Source organism: Cyclopterus lumpus, chromosome 7 (genome assembly GCF_009769545.1).
Source record: "Cyclopterus lumpus isolate fCycLum1 chromosome 7, fCycLum1.pri, whole genome shotgun sequence".
NCBI lineage: Eukaryota > Metazoa > Chordata > Actinopteri > Perciformes > Cyclopteridae > Cyclopterus > Cyclopterus lumpus.
The window spans coordinates 13,950,126-13,970,282 of NC_046972.1; the positions used below are offsets into that span (position 1 = coordinate 13,950,126).

Genomic DNA, 20,157 nt, shown 5'->3' on the forward strand with positions numbered 1-20,157 from the left:
AATCTTACATTCAATTCGTATTGCAAGTATTATATCGGAGGATAACGGCTTCCTCATTTCTGAGGACAACCGAACATTACCGAGAACTGCCGACACGGGAAACGAGACTCCCGTTATTGTGTGTACTTCCTGGTCCAATTATAGTACTGGCTATCTGCCTCCATGAAGCACAGCGCTCTGCCTCCTCTTCACTTGCGTCCTAACGACGGATGGGAGCGCAGGAAAGACGGATGTAGCTTCACTGTTATATGTATTGATGTTTCCAGACGTCCACAGCAGCCCGTGTAGTCAGATTGTGGCCGATTTCAGACGTGCACGCCACGCAACTCCTGCCTGAAATCACATTTTCTTTTGTCTGCGCAACTGGCATCAACATTTTTTGGTATGTGGGATCAGGGATTGAAAAGTAAACACGCCGGCCTGCGCTCATGATCGGTGGGGAGGTGAGATTGATACCTCGGACTCGGATTGTCCTTGATCGCAAATTGATTTGACTTCGGAGCGGAGCAGCTCCAATGGCGTCAGTTTCGAAGGTGTCTATTCTGGATTACTTTAATATTGTGTTTGAAGGTGAAAATGGCAAAATCGAGTCCAACTGCAAGGCTTGTGGTACGAGGATCCAGGCGAAGAGGAGTGTCACGTCCAACTTCGTAACGCATCTCAAGGTAATAATTTCAAAATAAAATGGTTTTATTGCCTGTACTTATTCTTCGTCTTATCATATTTCTGGCAGCATCATCTGAAACATCTGGCCCTACAGTGTCGCGTAATGCATATGCTACCACACAGTGTCAGCTACATAAACCTGACTGTTGCTTCTCTGGCCATACTGTATCCTCTTCCACAGATGTCACAACAAGGCAGTCTGGGGTTGAGAGCTATACATCTTCTACCTGTCAACCAATAACATTGCTGCCCCCCCTCCTCTCTGTGTCTCTCCCATTCAGCGAAAGCACCAGGCTATGTATGATGACTTTGTGAAAAGGAAGGATATGAAGAGAGAGGGTTACTCCTCCGGTTCCCTGCACAGTTTTACCACAAATGGAGGGAATAACCGCTACACTCTCCCCATCAGTACTCGAGTGGGGGGAGGAGGTGGAGGAGGAGGAAGTGCTGGAGGAATGGGAACTCTTGAGGGAGGAGTAGGCGGAGGCTCTGGTGGAGGCGTGACCAAGTTTGACAGACATGACCCACGTCAGGTGTGTGTTTTTAATCCATCATCGCTTGATATGCAAATAACCAAGCTGCTATTTATGAAATTCAATTGGTGTTGCATTATTTAATGTAGCATTGCGATTAAACCCTCTGCTATGATGAAGGTAATTTACAATGTTTTGTGTCGCCACAGGTTCTGATCTCTGAGGCTATAGCTAAGATGATTGTGCGTGATCTGCAGCCAGTATCCATAGTGGAAAATCAAGGTTTCAGAGAGCTGCTTCAGCTCCTGGAGCCACGTTACACCCCTGAGCCACAGCACTACATCCAGAGCCAGCTCCTCCCGGCCTACGTCTACCAGGCACAGCTAGCAACCCGTCAGGCACTGGCCTCAGCGCACGCACTCAGTCTCAGCCTGGATCTCTGGAGGGGCTTAACTGGAGCCACTTCAGGGTAAGGAGGTAAAATCAACCAACAACAACATGATTCCCTCTTGGTTTGATTCCCTAACTGATGAGTCCCCCTCTGTCTGTCTATCCCCGTCTCCCTGTCTCCCTCTCTGTGTGTGTGTGTGTGTGTGTGTGTGTGTGTGTGTGTGTGTGTGTGTGTGTGTAGGTATGTCGGTGTCACCTGTCATTTTCTCACATCTGATTGGCAGATGCGCTCAGCTCTCCTGGCGTGCCTTCCCCTGACTGGAGGCAGCTCTGGGAATCGTGTGCTTTCAGATTTTGATGAAGTATGTCACTCTCATGGCGTGTCGGGGAGAGCATTTCGTGTGGTTGTGGACCATTTCCTCGCAGCAACAACGACTGCAAAGCCATGTTGTCTTCCTGGTTTCCTGGTTGAACCTTCTCTCGCTCACGGGCAAGATGAAGAGGATGGGGGAGAAGTGGACAATGGTAACAATGTGGAGGGAGGGATCAGGAATGGCCATGGTGATGGAGGAGAGGATGAAGAGTGGGAGGACTTGTGGGATCAGGGTCTGGGTGTTTGTCGTGTGGACTGTTTCTCTCGCTCGCTTGAACAGTGTGTCAGAGAGGGGTTACGCTCCTGTCCACAGGTCACTTCCACTCTGGCCAAGGCTGCCTGTTTCTACAACTACATTACCTCTGCTGTCCCACCTGAGAAACTTAGCCAGGTGTTTGATGGTCCTGGGTTGAGCATGGGGGCACCAGGAAATACCCCCCCTGTAGCAAGAGACTGGGCGGCTCAGCTTAAGGTAAACAGTATTCAAGCAGAGCTTTACATTATTTTCCTATACTTTGCATTTCTGATATGTAACACACCATAATGTGGTTGTGAAGAGAAGCAGTATAAGGACATTTGTTATAAGGACAAGTCTTTTTTTAATGCAATTCAACAATTTAATGATATATTTTATGATTAAAACCATGTTTTATGTTGTATTATTGTGTCAGTCACCAGTTTCAGCAGTTATGGAGGTTTCCCTGGAGGAGTTATAGTGACAAATACATTAATAAACACTTAGAAATGTCATATCTGCTTGCAACAACATTATAATGTATAAGACAGTTTTTAGTTGTTTATACTCCTTATAAATATCAAAAGAGAGGTTATTATATAGTGTCACCAGTATACATTATGTGTTCATAATAACTGTATTATAATTTCAGCCTTATTATGGAGCTATTTTAGCAAGATTTATAATATGACACTGAGAAATGCTAGCTTTTCTATGATGACAAAATCAAGAGTATGTTTCCATAGTTTTAAATGTTATTTCATTTTGTTTTTTCATTTTTGATGCAGGTGCTTCGTCGGCTGCTGGACTCAGTGGAGTTCTTGGAGGAGGTGAGTGGTCCAGGAGAGATGGCGCTGGGCGGTTCAGAGAGAGGCCTACTGAGGGAGCTCACTGACACTTTGGAGCCCTTCACTGAGGCCTGGGACATGGTGCAAGGGGACAGACAGGCAGACGTACAGACAGATAGACATGTGTCCATCAGCCTGGCTCTGCCTTGTGTTCTCGGTCTCCGTAAGCATCTCTCTGAGACCTCAACCCCCCACTGCCCCTCTCTCCTTGTGGGCCTAAGCCAGGCTGTAGAGCGTCGGCTGGCGCCGGTCCTGGAGGACCCTCTCTACATCACTGCCACCACCCTGGACCCCCAGTTTAAGCTCACTTGGAGCAGCAACCCTGACTGGCACAGACAAGTTCTCATAGAGGAGTTGTCCAAACATTCCACAGCCTCCAGCCCCGTAGACCCCAACACAAACCTACATCCTCGATCCCAGACCCCTCCTGACCCAGCTCCATCACCGGTCTCCTCACTTTCTCGGCCCTGCAAGCTGTTCTCTTTCATCAAGCAGAGACCCACAGCACAGGCCAAGAGCCTGGAGCAGGAATTGTCTGTCTACCTACGGGAGGAACCCACAGATGAGGAGGCTTTGCATTACTGGCAGCGTAAAGCAATTGACTTTCCTCTGCTTGCTCAGGTGGCCAAGAGGGCGTTTACCATACCTGCTTGTGGCACTGTAGTCGAGAGCATTTTTACTACTGCAGAGCGCTGTCTGCGGCCAGAGAGAGGCCGCGTCTTGCCAAAGAGCCTGGAGACGCTCATCTACCTCAAAGCGAACTACAGATTATTATGGACTTAAAGCTAGGAGTCAAGCATTTCTTCTACCTAAATAGCAACTAAAGACTTTATACCTGCAGAAAAGTTACTTCTTGAATTCTAACCTCTTTTCTTCACGAAGGAAACTGGGCAAGCAACATAACATCGTACTGATGCTACACATCATTCGATGTGAGATGGAATGAATCACAGTTCCCCTTCATAAGAAGGGTTCTCCAGACTGTTGTAGGGGTCGATTGCTGTCTGTTTACCACATCGCCTGAATGCTGACTTTCCTAGTATATGCTGTGGGCTGAAGGGACTAGAAGCAGATCAATACAAAAGCATTTACTTTGACACTATTTTACCTGGTCGGGGTCTACAGATAACTGCAAGACCACAAAAGCCCAGACTCTCTACTCCCAAACCCAAACAGAGCTTCGGTCTGTGCACCGACATGCATTCAATAACCAAATGGTCAATTATTGCATACTTAAGCATCTGATATATTCTCACTGATATACAATAAACCTAGAAGTTGTACCTAATTCATTTGTTGTTGTTTTTGAAGGAGGACATCAGCTGCTAAACAATATATCAGTGCATCATCCACTTATTCTTTTCTTTTTCTGTATGTATGCCTCATCATGGACATCATAATAAACAATTTTCACTTGCTAACGCAGAGGTGCACTCGTGCATATACGTTGCACACTTTCTTTTTTTTGCCAATGGGGAAAAGGAAATCTGCATAATTTATACATTTTGTTTTACATTAATTCATTCATATTTTCCTCTGCCAGTCCTTTATGACACCACATGTTCCTCGTCAGAGTGGAGGTCAATGCACCTTTATTTATGAGTATTTCTTTGCTTTTTCAATCAACGTCCAATTCTACTTCTGAACTTTTAGGAATTTAAATTGGTTTGACCCTGCCTCTGCCCTGCAAAACTAGTGGAGGATGTGTGCATGTTGCATAACATTGGCTGTTGCTTTGTCTGACCTCACTGAAATATTTTGAAACCCAGGGCACCCCTTTGAAGGACACACTGTGAACATTGCCTTTGTTCAGGGACTGAGCTTCTCTTGGCTGGGCCAGTGGGGAGGCAGGCCGGGTAATTGCATGTAATTCCATTACAGTTAAATTTCAGTCAGCGGGCAGTCAGCAGTCGCATCCTATGCAGTCCTTTTCTCAAACCCAGCTTGGCCCACAAAAGCTTATTACTAAAGTACTAAATGTAGCTATAATACAATTGTTCTCTAATGCTACATCAGGAGACACAAACTGCTTCAATGCATTGATTATGTTTTATGATTAAAAAAAAAATCAATTTGAAGATGAGAGGCTGAACGAATTGTAATGGATCTTATTATAACGACGCAATGATTAGACCTCTTTTTCACAGACTGCGAAACAGCATCATGTCAGTGTTACTGTTGAGTTGAAAACCACTTCTGATGAAGTGTGTTAATCTGTGTGAGATAACATGAGATTTTCCTTCCAGATCATAATGATCAAAGATTGCTGTGATCTTAATGAGCAGTATCCCTGCAGGATGTCTCTGTGGATTTAGATGTGATGCTAGATATCAGTGTGGAAGTGTCAGCGTGTTTAGCTTTGAAAAGTGTTTTTGCCCATACCCATGGGTGGTGTTAGTGTTGTTGTTTGTGAGTGTATGTAGAGCAGCTTAAAGTGTCTCTCCCTTCCTCCCCCCGGCTGTGACAGCTCATCCATTTAAGTTAGTTGAGCAGGCTGGGCATGTGGTCCGATTGGTAATTGCCTCTGAAATGAATTACTTGGCAGAGAGTGAGACTGAGGGAGAAAAGGAAATTGTAATTGAACTGCCCCCTCCCTCACACCCTCTCCCCTATGCCTCAAGTTATTACATCTGCAGTGCAGAAAGCCATTTTCTGTCTGCACATAGACACATGCGGATACAAATGTACACACACTCCTACAAACCCTCCCCCACACAATGGCCCCAGCAGAGGGTCATATTGATGCAGGGTGATTTCATAGATTGATTGTTCTCAGGCACAGGCACTCTTGCAGTCTTATTCAAAGCCCAGATACATATATTTACACATTGGTGTTTGTACTTGTGTGTACTGCTTCCTCCCCCACTTGCTGGCCTTTGTGTATTGCTTACCGCTAATGGGCTGCAGGACTTTGGAGTTGGCACAAACAAAAGTGGCGTTCAGTATCAAGAGACCCTTGGTTACCCTATACACACAAACAAACGCAGCCAAGCATCGTTATTAATAACCTGCCTGTTGCTGGCCTGTTGACAGTTAAAGCCTTTTGGATTAAACCGCCGCCACTCGTTTAGTTTTGGGTTGTACATTTATGCACACATGCTAGTTTTCTTTCTCAATTAGGCATCTGTATAAAGTGTTTTTAGAGATATGTTCAGTCTTGCCCCATATTCTATAATGCAACGCATAGGCATTCACTCTTGTGTTGTCCTTTGACCTTTTGACAGCCAGGGTATGGAAAAAGGGGGAGTGTGTTAACCTATCCCTGCCCCGGGCAGAAATGCACATGTTGTGACTCTAACCACGGCACACAATAGGATCTATTTCTGTAAATGCCCAAGGGTTATCGCTCTGCAAGCCCTGAGCTATCTCTCCTTCTCGTGCTCCCTCCCTCCCTCTCTTTATCTAACCCTCTTACCCACTTACTCAAAATCATGGCCGACAGAAACAGCCGGGTCACTGTTAAGAGGAAAGAGAAGAAGTTAGAAAACAAAACAAATGATGAGAAGGACAAAGGAAAGGATAAGGGGAAGGAACAAGCTGTGAAGAAGTCTGACAAACCTTTGAAAAAGCCAGTGGGGACCCCAGAGCGGCCCAAGACGGATAAAGAGAAAGGGAACGGGGAAAGTGCAGGCGCAACGGGAGCAGAGGCAACAAACAGTGAAGAAAATGGAGAGTTTCAGCCCATTGAACTGCCACCGTTTGAGATTGTAACTGGGTGAGTATTATTTAATACATACACCACAATAATTAGTCAGCCACGTCACTTACACAACTTTTTTGCTCTTTAACAAAATAATTATTTAAATAATTATGTTTTGCTTTCTTTTCTATATGCAGTAGGTTTTCATGTATTTCTGTAAGTGATATTGTTTCAAATGCTTAATAGTTGATTTCAGTGAGGAAGGACAATAATGACTTGCCCTAGCCCTGCCTTCCTTACTAACGCAGCAGTAAGAATAGGGATGAGTCACAGAGCTGACATAGATGCAGGACCCTGCTTTATCACTCCGCTGAGCATCTGTTCCCCAGTTTCTGTCCTTTGAGTATTAGCTGTTTAAAATGAGATCTATTGGCGGGTATATTTCTTGTACAGTTGACTCATGAAGGGCGGATGTGAAAGCCAAACATATTTATAGAAACATCAGTTTACTCAGTGGTAGCCTCATTAACATTCTACTCACTGTGTCACCATAGTCTATTTCGAAGACTGCCTATCATCACTCTTTTTTTGTGTCTTGGATGGTTGACAAATTCATCACAAAATGTGCTCTGTGTTGGTGGAAGGAAGTGGATGTCAGTTACACTGTCATGCACAATGATTAAAGGTTACAAATAACTTTGACAGCACTGCTGATAGATAAATCATACAGAATGTGTATCTCTCTTGCTAATTCCACCTTCATGCACTAAAAAGGCCCAATGGTAACAGTTAGTGCTGCGTTTAATGAAGCTTTGCAACAGAGTTATGGAAACTCTTCTTTTCAATCTCCACCAGGGAACAGATGAGCCCATTCTACTTCAAGTTTCAGTTCAGGAATGTGGAGTACTCCTCGGGAAGGAACAAGACCCTGCTGTGTTTCAGGGTGGATACACCAGGAGGCAGCACAGAGCCTCTGAATGGTTACATGGAGGATGAACATGCCACAGCTCATGCCGAAGAGGCCTTCTTTCAACATGTAATGACACTCAACCTTTCTTACTTTACTACCATGTAACGTATATATGTGAACCCCATTGAATGTTGGATTTCCATTAGTTTGCAAGCATTTCCTTTTGTGATAATGTTATATGTAATATAACCTTTCTCCTTTATGCCTCCATTAATCCCCACTTGTTCCTTTCCAGGTGCTCCCTAATTCTTCCCAAGAATATGACGTCACATGGTATGTTTCATCCAGCCCCTGTGTGGCTTGTACAGCCAAGTTGGCCACCATCCTTCAAGAGCGCAAAAAGGTTCGTCTCTGCATGTTGTGCTCCCGTCTCTTTGAGTGGGAGGAGCCGGAGATAGTCGAAGGCCTCCGGGCTTTGGCGAGCGCTGGTTGCAAGCTGCGGATGATGAAGCCGTCTGACTTCGTACATGTTTGGGAAACGTATGTAGAGAAGGAGGGGGAACAGAGCTTTGCACCATGGGAGGATTGTCAGGAGAACTACAACTACTATAATGAGAAACTGGCTGACATCCTCAAGTAGATTCGGTAAGTATTATGTGTGTTCTCTATGGCCTATATACTCCTTTGGGTAAACAAATCAAAAGAAACTTTTGGATTTTAAGGTTTGTCTGGATAATGACCGTCTTTCTTTTGCTATAGGTGTACATGATGGACAAGATCGATCCGATTGACTGAACCACAAATCGGCCAATTTGTTAAATCACAGTATTAGTTAGAAGGAACACTGCATCATTTTGTATTTTTTATTCAGAAAACTTTATAGGGAGACACATAATGCTTGAATGGAAAATCTATATCACCTACTGTAGATATAATTTAGAAGTATAAAAAAGTAACATTAATTGCTGAAATATTTAATATAAGCTAAACTTACATGTACATCTGGGGCCTTATGCATAAAACACATGACTAATAGTACACACAAAGACAGACATGTGTGGATGCATTCTTTTTGTTGTTGCCAGATTCAAGAATCTGCATGAATGGTTAACTCTGTTTTATAAATCCCAATCATAAAGGACCTATAGGTGCAAAAGCATGAGCCTCATATCCACTCCCAGTTACCCTTAAATGGATGTAGAAACACCCTTAAACAAACGTTGGCATGACGATACTTGTGCCTGCTCCACCACTTGTTAGGAAGTACAACAGCTTTTATTACTTGGGAGGCTTACACGCAGCTGTGGCTATTTACATGTAAAGCATCCATACCATTAATTCACCACATGTACCTGTAAATCATCATCACAGTAATATCTCAATCATTATTATTACCGTTAAAGATTTTTATTGATCATTTTATAGTTCTAATTGTGACACAGACAAAGTGCTTAATTATAGCAAATAGCAATAACAACTCATTAATAGTTTAAAATTAGGTTTATAAATGCACATTTGATTAAAAATGTTACAGAAAGCTGTGTAGACCTCAAAATGATAACACTATCATGGAAATATCTATCTATCTGGCCCCAGGTGCTTGCTGAAGAATTGAAACACTAAATAAAGGAGTATTGATACATTATCTTGCAGATCAACACATATATGTACAGTGCTTATAACAATTGAGAAACTAAAGAAGCTAACAATGTATATGATTGATTCTTATCACATAAATAATGTTTCATATTGTAATTGTGCCTTTAACATTTAAATCATGTGATTTAAAAATATGTACAATGCTAACAGTATTATGCTATGTTCAGTGCAGAACAAATCTGTACACATTTATATGACATGTTTGTTCATCCAGGGCAATTTCTCATCAATTGTTTTACTTCCCATTAAATTTGGTACAAACATTTACAGTCCCGAATCTTAATGAATCTACTTTTATCTAGTAGAAAAATCAAAACTTTGAGTTTGCTGCCCTGCTTACTTGTAAGCATCACACAATAGCAACATTATCTCCAGTCTTAATACATCCAAATGTCCATTAAAGACTCGCAGGGCTGAATCAGTCTATAGACGTATTAATAAGTATCTGCTAAACTGGTGACTCATTATTTAAAGGAAACCAGACCACCGTTCTTTTCTGTTGCATCTTGGCTCTCACTTGTCACAACTAGAAAGACATGGGCGAGATGTAAAAACATGGATTTATAAATGCATTGTTTGTCATTACAAAGACAATATTTAATCAGAAAAGTGCACTTTTGTTATTTTACTTTATTACCTTGGTCCTCCATTGAGGTTATTGGTAACTGTGTTGTTTCACTGCAAATTGTGCCAGTCTCGTCAGCTTCTGTGGGTCAGATTGTTTAAATATAAAAAAAATAACCAGTGAGGGGAAAACCTAAGGAACTTTCAAAACCTTTGCATATTTGATACAGCTTTTGTATCATCTGCTCTACTCATTTGTGGGTTCTTTACCTTTAGATGAAGCATTCAGTTCTGCATCGGTGATGTACTGAACCAGTGGACAGGCTGTATCTGCAGGAGGGAGGAAGGAACGTTCACACAAGAGCACCAACGGCTAACTATGAAAGTCAGAATCTAACTTGAAAATGTCAGTCGGTAGGAATATCTCAGTTTTGAATCACGGGTGGGGCTGCATCTGCAGCGTATGCTGAAACTACAACCAAAACCACAATCTATGAGAGCAGGTGTTAACATACCATCACGGTCCTTTAGCTGAGCCATGGTGAGAAAGAGCTCGGCCTCTTCTGGCTTCTCTTCACCATCAGCTATGTTGTAAAAAAAAAAAAAAAAAAAGGTTTTGCTTGTTCATTTGAGATGTATATTATGAAGCGATCAGTGTCACATTTTAACCTGCAATAACACTCAGCTGAAACAAGGTATGAAATGTCATCACCATTTTATTTGTATTGCCTTACTCTTCTTTTAGTCTCTCTGTTTTTGGTCTCCACTAACTCCTGAGGGGAAATATCTGCTCTGTAGTTGAATAAATGCTCCACTTGGTCACCAGACAGTCGCTAACCATGTCGCCACGTCATTTAGTGCTGACCAGTACTGTGGCTTTTAGGAGCTTTTTGCCTAAAACTACTTCCTGCTGCTCCCGAAAACGACTTTATGAGAGTGGTAAGAGTGAACCAAAACAGTAACGTTGCGGGCCGGAGAGATCAACAATGAGCTGAATTCTCTTAAAATGCTCCATAAAGCTCAGGGTAGCTGCAGAATTGGGTGATAATTAAATTTTATCATATTGATTATGACTGATATATGAAGATTTTCGCAATCCATGCATTTAAAAAGTCGAAAGAAACTAAAGCAAAACCTGGTTTGCGAATGACTCTGAGGACAATGCATCCAAGGAAGACAGCAATGATGCCAAAGAAGATACAGCCAGAGATAGAAAGAAGCACCCTCCTCTTCAAAACTGGAGAAATAAATATATAAAAAACAGAATGAAAGTTAGACAGAATATTTGCAGGGTAAACACTCATAACCTCCAAAGCGCAGGTAAACTTACGGAGGTTCTTGGTCTTGAAAGAATCACTGCTTCTTGAATAAGATGGTCTACCGGTCCTAATGCCCTGGCAGGTGTACAGGCTCTGCTCAGGGTCATTCTGGGGTGTGACTGTATGTTTCTCAGAGGGCGGAAGATTGATTGATTGCCCCTTTCTAAACCTATGGGAAGGTAAGAATCCACACACAGTGCACACATGAATGTATTTAGAGAATGTTACTCTATAGTATTAACTTATATTTCGTATATTTGTATTACCATGTGTAGTTCCACGTGTTCTGATGTATGTGCACACCACATCTGAGCACCAAGCTGTCAGTGGAGAAGACCTCGGACCAGCCAGTTAACAGGATTATATCAGCTTGTGGGCGCTCTGTAAAAACACAAAACTGTGATGAACACATTAAACACACAAAGAAAAATGTTAGAGGGAAGTCAACAAAAACGTACCTTCAATTTCAAGTCTGACAGCCTGACTCCGGTCTGAGCTGAAGACTGTATCTCTTCCTCTTTTAGCTTGGCATTGATATGATCCGCTGTTTGTTCTCACAACAGATCTGATGGTGTGATTGTTTCCAGATTCGGTGAGTAGATGACCATCTTTGAGCCACAGGTACTCCCATCCGGAAGAGACATTAATGTAACAGCTAAAGGAAACTGAATCTTCAGTATGCATCACATGGTGTGTGGGGTTCTGCATCAGTGTGACTCTGGGTTTTGTATCTGTGGGGAAATCAAAAATGCCATTGCTCCAAGTATGACAGCATGTTGATGTATATTACACGGCACAACCAGGAGCAGCTGGCCTTTAACAAGATGCTTTAAATTGCTTTTTTTTAATATGCTGAACCTCTACGGTCTTCCCAGAATGTATCCCAAAGAAGGAAATGAAGCTGCAGCCATGACATAGTTATCTAAGCTCAGCATAAATATTGGAAGCAGTGGGAAACAGCTAGCTTGGCTCTGTTTATATGCAGGAATCTTTATGTTAATGTAGGTAGTATATATATAATATAAAACAATGTCATAAAAAGTATTAGTCTTATGTATTATGTCGAAAAAATGAAACCAATCACAGTACAGTATGTCACAAAAGGCCATAGTAGTATGTCAAACACAATCATAGAAAAGTCAAAGTATATCATGTCAAAAAAAGTTATAAAAACGTAATAGTATATTGTGTTGAAAAAAACATTAAAAAGCCAAAGTATAGAATGTAGAAATTAAGTAATACAAATTAATACAAAAGTAACAATATAGTATGTAAAAAGTACTAAAAAGGCATCATAAAGTAAGTTGCACAACGTCAAAATGTCATAGTATGTCAGAAAAAAAATCATAAAGCAGCAATGTGAAGTGCCACTTTAACCAAACTCTGACATCTGAAATGAAGGCATAACATTTTGTACCTAAGAGCCCAATATAATCAAAATCCTAACATAACAAGTTGAACTGTCCTACAATGATGTAAACAGAGAGGGGAATTGAGCTGAAACAAGTGGTTTGTTGTCAGATAAGAAGGAAAAAAATCCTCACCATAAACATCCAGAGTTAGTCCTTCACTGAAGACGCTGCTTACAGTCCGGCTCTTGAGTTTTCCTGAACAGCTGTATCGTCCGTGGTGTGAGGCTGAAGCAGAACTGATAGAGAGAGTAGCAGCATTAAAGGATGCGGTATTATCTTCCAGGACCAGCTTGCTGTCTTTGAACCACATATATTTCCAGTCAGTGCTGCCGTCCATCCAACAGTTAAACTTCACACTCTCAGTGGGGAACACATCAAGCCACGGTGTGATCAACTTCAAAGATGGCACAGGAATTTCTGAAGAGAAACAGACACATTAGCTTTTTTCTTCAGCCTCTTCAGAATTGATTTGTACGCCTGAAATACACTTCAACACAAAGTCATTTTCTTTGGCTCACCAGATACACGTAAGATCCGTCCATCACTGGGCTGTGTCTTGTACATTGTTTTGTCTCTTATGGCCAAACACACAAAAGCCCCACCATTTGTTAAATTGGCGTCACGGATGTTAAAACTATTGGTGTTTATCGGAAGTTGTGTTCCATCTTTGTACCAATGATACGCCCAACCTGACGAGAGTTCAACTTTACATTCGAAGGACACTGACTCTCCAGTGTACACCTTTTCAACATCTGGCTGTTGAGTCATTAAGGGCTTAGGCTGTTTTCCTGTACACAGAGAAGGAATATCAATATATTAAGATTAAACTGTTCATAAATCATCTGACCAGCCAGCAATGGAAGTCAACTGAAACGTACCTTCAACTTCAAGGCGTATAGCCTGACTGACGTCAGTGAGGAAGGCTTGATCACTACCTCTTTTTGCTCGGCATTCATATGCTCCTCTATTTGATGTTTTCACAGAGTTGAGAGAGTACTTGCTTCCAGACGCGTTGAGCTGGACGCTATCTTTGTACCACATGTACGTCCATCCAAAAGAGCCATTGATGTGACAGCTAAAGGAGACTGACTCTCCAGGGAACATCACCTTGTACTCTGGATCTTGCGTCAGTCTGATTCTGGGTTTCTGTGCTGAGGGTAAGAAAACATACAATTGCATTGCATTGTAACAGATATGTATTCCACCCTGACCTGCTGCCCTCATCCCAGAAAATGTGTAACTGTAGTTCAAACTAATCTTTTTTTAAATTCGCTGCCAAAATAAGTATTTTTATGTCAAATTTAAAAAAGAAAACTCACTGTATACACTGAGAGTCAGTCCAGAGCTCAAGCTGCTTTTGACAGACCTGTCATTCAGGTGGCCCTTGCAGTTATATTGTCCAGCATGTTTAGCTGAAGCAGAGCGAATGGAAAGAGTCGCTCCATTTGAGTCAACAGATGCAACATTATCAACTTGGACTTCCTGTCTGTTTTTGTACCACGTGTAAATCCAGTCAGCGCGGCCGTTCATCCCACAGCTTAACTTCACACTTTCAGTGGGGAACACATCAATCCACGCTGTGATCAGCTTCAAAGATGGAATGGGAATTTCTAAAAAGAGAGAAACACATCAGCCACTTTTCATATCCTGAGAGATAACTTTGCTGCAGACTGATTTGGGTCTACGGAGCCGGTCTCTTTAGGTGTTTTTAAAAATAGATTGAAAGAGTTGGAGGAAGGTTCATCTGGTTGTAGATGTTTTTCTGACTGAGGTATGTGCACCTGTGTGAACTGGGATGTGATGACTTGAGTCTTGATTTTGGTTTTACTCATGCTGTGATCTAATTTATTTTTATTGTCTGTCACTGTTTTATGTTGTGTGTCTGAAATTGTGTGTAATGTGCTACTGCTCTCTTGGCCAGGACACTCTTGTAAAGGAGATCTTTAATCTCAATGAGGCTTTTCCTGGTTGAATAAATTTAAATAAAATAAACTTATCAAGATAAAAAAAGGCTTTTAACAGAGCCTTTTTAAAATTTGTCTGAACAACCTTAATGACTACAATAAGTAACATACCAGCAGGCATCGTAGATCAAAAATCAAATTAGATTATTAAAACTTCAATGTGTGAAGACAGGCCAGTCAACCTCAGCATTAAAGGCACAATGATGTAGATATTGTTGACTCAAACCACAATATGCACGTGGTTTAGATAAGAAATTACAAAAAGCACTGACCGGCGGGACCAGTCTCTTCTATTTGCAAAACAAAAATGCCTTAAAATACATAACTATGGACTGAGATCACAGTCAGCAGGTTAGTAAACAAAGTTGTGGCGTGAGTGAATTTTTAAAAGGAGCAGTTCTTAATGGTGGTATATTAATGTGTCAGCCATCTATCCAACCCTTATGTGAATCACCCTTTCTCTCGGAAGGTGATATTCCACTGCTAATGTACTGTATGTATTTATACATACTTCTGAATCTTCCCTCCCTGCATCATGCTACACCACAACATCCTGTTTCAACAGAAAATGCACAAAATAACGAAAGCTGGATGCTCTCAAAGGGTTTGCTGAATTCAATACCAGCCTGGAGGGGTTCTAAGCATTTTACATTGTTACAACAAATAATTGCACTTTGTATTAATAAAAAAATATTACGACTTTGCTGTCTTTACCTACCATGTACATCTTGTTGTATTTCTTCACTGAAGTCTGTCGAAATGATTTCACCTCTGGTGGCCTTGCACGAGTATTTCCTCTGACCAGAAAGCGCAAGAGAAATGCTGTGGGTTTCAGTGGTGGCACGAAGCTCAATTCCATCTCTGAACCAATACTTCCAGCCAGAGGACACATCTACTTTGCAATTTAAGTTCACGGTTTCTCCAACATACATCGGGTCAAAACCAGGGACCTTGTTCACCGTTGGTTTTGGTGTGTTATCTAAAACAGAAAGGCAGTTCAGAGCATATGTTCAGTTTGGGTTTTGTGAGGTGCTAGTAGGCAGGTTTTGGGACAGAGCAAGGCTGTGCTAAACTAAGCTAAGATAACTGGCTGTGGTATCGTCATATTCAGCATATAGACATGAGAATGGTATAAATCGGCAAAGTAGCTCAATATCTTATTTCCCAAAATATTTCTTAAAGAAAGCTAAAATAATGTAAAGTTGATGTAACGCTAAATAGAAGAATGAACGCTCACCATAAACTGTGACATTGACTGGGTTGCTGAATCCAGAGCTGACTTTTCTTGATTTGAGTTGAGCTTTGCAGGCATAGCCTCCTTCATAGGCTTGAGTGATGACGGTGATGTTGAGAAATGAGTCCACTGCATCCAGCTGCAAGTCTTCCTGGAGCTCAACTTGATTTCTGTACCAGGTGATCGTCCAGTCAGGGCTGTTGACTTCACAACTTAACTCCACCGTCTCCTTTTCAAACACATCTGGCCAGGAACTCAGCAGTTTCAAAGATGGTTTAGGTGGGTCTGAAAAGTCATGGACCAAAGAAATCTTTAAAATATTGGAAGGAATTTAGGATAAAACCCAATTAAAATGACTTACTGCACCAGAAAAGAATGGGAGACAGGGACACAAAAATGTTCAGTGTATTTAAACTTCCAGTTTCACAGATGAAAGTACTCATGTATAAAGAAATGACTGAAGCGGTTTTATTGGTGGCAAAGTGATGATACAGTTCTCAGGTAAACCTACCAGAGACCTGCAGAGGGGTCGTGTCACTCTCTTCTGTGTAGAAGGGTTCTTTGCCTCTCTTGGCTTTGCAGTGGTATGGTCCACTGTTAGTATGATCTATAGATGCTATGGTATAAGTATTATCAGTAGTAGCTTGAATTTCAACTGTTCCCTTATGGTACCAGAGGTAAACCCATCCAGAGGAGACATCAACCCTGCATGTGAAGGTGACCGACTCTCCAGGGAACATCTTGTCATAGTTTGATCTTCTGGTCAAAGTAGGTTTGGGCTTGTTAGCTAATCGGAAAGGAAGAAGAAACATGTACCATTTCAATTATCTTATATTACATGCTGTCTCGAAATTCAAAACTCAAATATGTGTGAGGAAACTTACCATAAACTGTGAGTTCGATTGAATTACTTTTAGTGATAACGTTCTTTGTTTTGTGACGCGCATTACAGGAATAACTTCCCTGATTTGTTTGTGTTGCTGCTGTGATTGTAAGCTTCGATCCCTCTGCAGACAAAGACACATTTGGATCTGGATCTTGTACTCGTTGTGTATTTCTGTACCAGGTGAAGGTCCAGTCAGCGCTTCCAGTGACACTACAACTGAACTCCACTTTCTCAGAAGGGAACACATGGGACCACTCTGAACGTAGCTGCAGAGATGGTAAAGGTGGCTCTGGAAGTGTATTAAAAAATATTATTGATTATTTCATTAAGAAATAATATATTGATGAAATAGCCATGCACATTGAGGTCCATTGGAATCAGGAGCCTTACTATGAAGGATTTAGTCCACAGTAAGTTTGTTTATCTGATCGTTGGTCTTAAAAACAGTTTGAAAAGATGACATAATGCTCTAGAATTGATACAATTGATCTATTAGACAAAAATACACAACATTATGGACTGCAGTTAAATTATTTCTGAACACAGGCTTACATACAAAATGTAATTTTCATTTTTAAATAATATAATATATTAATTCAGCAGTTAAACAGTTTAGTCTTAAACTTTAACAGACTTCTTCAAGAAGGCAGAGAGACAAATTGAGATGAACAACGCCCATGGGGATTTCACAAGTGACATGATGATTCATTTTGGAAGCCTTACTGTCGAAAACAAATCATCATTTTATCTCTGCTTTCTCATTCATCTGCGTCTATTTAACTTTACAAAATAAATGTAATACAGAAATATGCAATATCATTTTTTTTTTTAAATACCCAAAATACTGACTTAATTTCAAGAAGTAACATCTTTCCAATAATCTACAGGATTTCATGAACTCTTTTAGATTTACGTTTACGGCAAAACTGAGGTTAAAATCTCACCATAGATAGTTGGAGCCTCTGTTGAGATCGGCAAAGGACTGGTTGGAGAAACATCTTCGAACATGGAGACTGGTGGATGACAGATTATGGATCAGAAAAGACAAAGTATGTTCTATACCTGCTCTCTGGAGATGTAACAACAATACATTTACAGCTGCGGCGATTAATCTATGAAAATATCAACAGAAAATTGATGAATCGTTTCAGTCATGTTTCAAACAAAAATGCCAAAAATTCACTGGTTCCAGCTTCTCAAATGTAAAGATGTATTTCTATTTTTTGTCTTAAAAGCGAACTGAATATCTTTGGGTTTGGGCAATTAGAGTACATCCCCTTCAGTTTGGGGAAATAATAACACATTTACATTTTAAATACAAAACAATCAATCCAATTACTGGGACAATCAATCTGCTAAAAAATATAATCTGCAAACCAATGAATAATGAAAACAACCATTAATGCAGCCCTAAATTATCTGCTGTGGTCCTGTATGAAACCTACAAAAGGGCACTCAAACCCAATTAAATTAAACATCATATAATTTAAATCAAGTTAACATATAGCTTGAAATATTACACATTGTCATCCTGCAATAGAAAGTGACAAAATGCATGTACTAAAATAACAAGATTACCTGAAAGTAAAATGCAGTTTAATACAACACAAACATTTCTTAGCAATACCACTCTCTGCATGTGATTATAACAGAATATTGTGTTATTTTGTCCAACACCATACAACTGGATGACACAAGAACAGGGACATTAGATGGACAACAGAGTTTAGAAAGCATAACTGTGTAAAAGTATAAAGTTGGAACTACAGAATACTGAAACATAAACTTGCCCTCATAGGTGCAATTGTAGGAAGTGCCAGACTCATGAGAACAAAGTACTGCTTATGTTCCTTATGGTAACCGCTCCTCATGTTTAACTTCCTCAACATTGTTTTTGTCTCCCTCAGTAAGGCAATCAAAAAATGTAACATCAGGTTATTTAGTATACAATCACAACTGAATTACTAAATTCTAATAATTCATATATATTTTTACTAGACATTGTGAAAAACTAGCTATTTTAAATCAATGCAATAAAAACAGTGTCATGTTTTGTCAGTGTGTCAAACGTGTTTTTCTTTTTTACCAGTACGGGAATCCTGAGCTGCACAGGCAGTGAAATCTGTCAAAACAAATTACAATAAATGTTTATTGGGAATCACATTTAAATGTATATGGAAATATTGTTTGCAAAACATAAATCACAAACAAATGTATGCAATTGCCTAAAAAACTTACATATGACACTGAAGACCTTGTAAAGCCACATGTTTCATTGACCTGCACATGTAGAGGCTGAGCTGCCGAGTTGAGTCATTGAACTGTGGGAAGTTAAGTAAAGGAAATAGACTGCACGCTAGATGGGCGTGTGCGACAACTTCATTTTAAAACGTCATTTTAAAACTCACCTCAGCAGCAGCTTTCCTGTCTCTGATATCTGCTTTTCTTTTCGTTGAAGCAACAGGAAATGTGTTAGTCAACCACATTTAGATGTTTGTGTTCTCGACATGAATCTAAATTGTGTATTTCTGTTGAAGTCACAGAAAGGGTTTAGGGAAATGAAACAACGTGCAAGAACTTTATTGTGTTGAATAGCCTCCCAAAAGAATATTGTGTTTGTTATGTACTGTGGCTCAGCAAGAGGCTAAAAGTCCGGCAACACTTTGTAGCATAGAACAGCTGTGTTGTAAGACCAACGCATTTCGGCTGGTGGCCTTCATTGGAGTAACAAAGGCAAGAAAGAGGTTCAGTAAAGATTGTCTTACAGTCGATACACTGATTCTTTATATTTTCAGCAGTGGCTAATTTAAAAGTAAGCAGAACCTAAACACAAAACACTTTCTAAACCTAAAAGTTACCACTTTATCTTAGTGCAGTCTGCGAGTAGGCCTGTTTTATCCTGTAGGCGTAAAGTGATTTGGGGAACATGAGCGGAAGATACACGTTTATTTTTGTACACTTCTGTGAACCTGGCCTACTGACCACAACCTCCATAGCAACATCCTTGTCTCTTCAGCTCAAAGTAATTCTCTAGACATGCAAATATAATGATTATTCCCAATAAGTCACATATACATATTTTAAAAATCTAAATGTTCATGCATATTGTTAAGTGGTCATCAAGAATGATTACTTCAGAAGAAAGTAAGTGCTGAAGTTGTCATGCCCTCTGTGGTAAAGTATGACTTCCTGTAAGGTCTCTACCTAAGCTGTTGTGTGTCAAGATGAAACGCCTCTCTGCTTCTGTCACCATAAGGTGTCAGTATAACACAGAACATTGAATTATCTACGGTCACGCCTCTGACCCAGGGCACCCTGCATACTGTATCTATGGCAAAACACATTAAAAAAGATTAATATTATACTGACTATAACTGGATAAATCACCCGTATTATACACACCAAAATCGATGTAAATAAAGCAGTGAGATCATATTAGTATGCAAAGACAGAATTGGTATGCCGATTTATTTTTTGTAATGTGTTATGACTAAGCACATTCTAATCAATAAGAGTAGATAATGACAATACATAAGATAAGGGATACAGCTACAAATCAAATAGCCTATGAACCCAAGGAGATT

At 40.6% G+C, this 20,157-nt stretch overlaps 3 protein-coding genes across 5 annotated transcripts; 2 read left to right on the plus strand and 1 right to left on the minus strand.

Annotated features, from left to right (window-relative positions):
• Positions 1-113: 113 nt before the first annotated feature.
• si:dkey-109j17.5 (zinc finger BED domain-containing protein 4) lies at positions 114-4,273 on the plus strand. 2 transcript variants are annotated; one of them, XM_034537078.1, is made up of 6 exons: positions 114-443; positions 571-665; positions 948-1,199; positions 1,349-1,608; positions 1,771-2,374; positions 2,926-4,273. In XM_034537078.1, exons 3-6 carry the CDS (start codon positions 963-965, stop codon positions 3,766-3,768), a joined length of 1,944 nt encoding a protein of 647 aa, XP_034392969.1. In that variant the 5' UTR covers positions 114-443; positions 571-665; positions 948-962; the 3' UTR covers positions 3,769-4,273. The 2 variants fall into 2 exon arrangements, with proteins under 2 accessions (XP_034392969.1, XP_034392968.1); XM_034537077.1 differs by having other exon boundaries at positions 114-665.
• Positions 4,274-6,329: 2,056 nt separating this feature from the next.
• Positions 6,330-9,462, plus strand: apobec2b (apolipoprotein B mRNA editing enzyme, catalytic polypeptide-like 2b). Its single transcript, XM_034537116.1, has 4 exons — positions 6,330-6,700; positions 7,481-7,661; positions 7,831-8,180; positions 8,295-9,462. Exons 1-3 carry the CDS (start codon positions 6,417-6,419, stop codon positions 8,173-8,175), a joined length of 810 nt encoding a protein of 269 aa, XP_034393007.1. The 5' UTR covers positions 6,330-6,416; the 3' UTR covers positions 8,176-8,180; positions 8,295-9,462.
• On the minus strand, positions 9,017-18,946 carry LOC117733429 (titin-like). Of its 2 annotated transcripts, XM_034537068.1 has the most exons (19): positions 18,812-18,946; positions 18,660-18,695; positions 17,518-17,586; positions 16,572-16,862; positions 16,199-16,474; positions 15,691-15,972; positions 15,172-15,432; positions 13,809-14,099; positions 13,368-13,640; positions 13,008-13,277; positions 12,622-12,906; positions 11,536-11,808; positions 11,344-11,458; positions 11,089-11,246; positions 10,894-10,995; positions 10,274-10,342; positions 10,029-10,088; positions 9,832-9,900; positions 9,017-9,720 (listed from the first exon to the last, which is right to left on the minus strand). In XM_034537068.1, the coding sequence occupies exons 1-19, from the start codon at positions 18,840-18,842 to the stop codon at positions 9,659-9,661; spliced, it is 3,273 nt and encodes a 1,090-aa protein (XP_034392959.1). In that variant the 5' UTR covers positions 18,843-18,946; the 3' UTR covers positions 9,017-9,658. The 2 variants fall into 2 exon arrangements, with proteins under 2 accessions (XP_034392959.1, XP_034392960.1); XM_034537069.1 differs by lacking the exon at positions 13,008-13,277.
• Between the last annotated feature and the right edge of the window lie 1,211 nt (positions 18,947-20,157).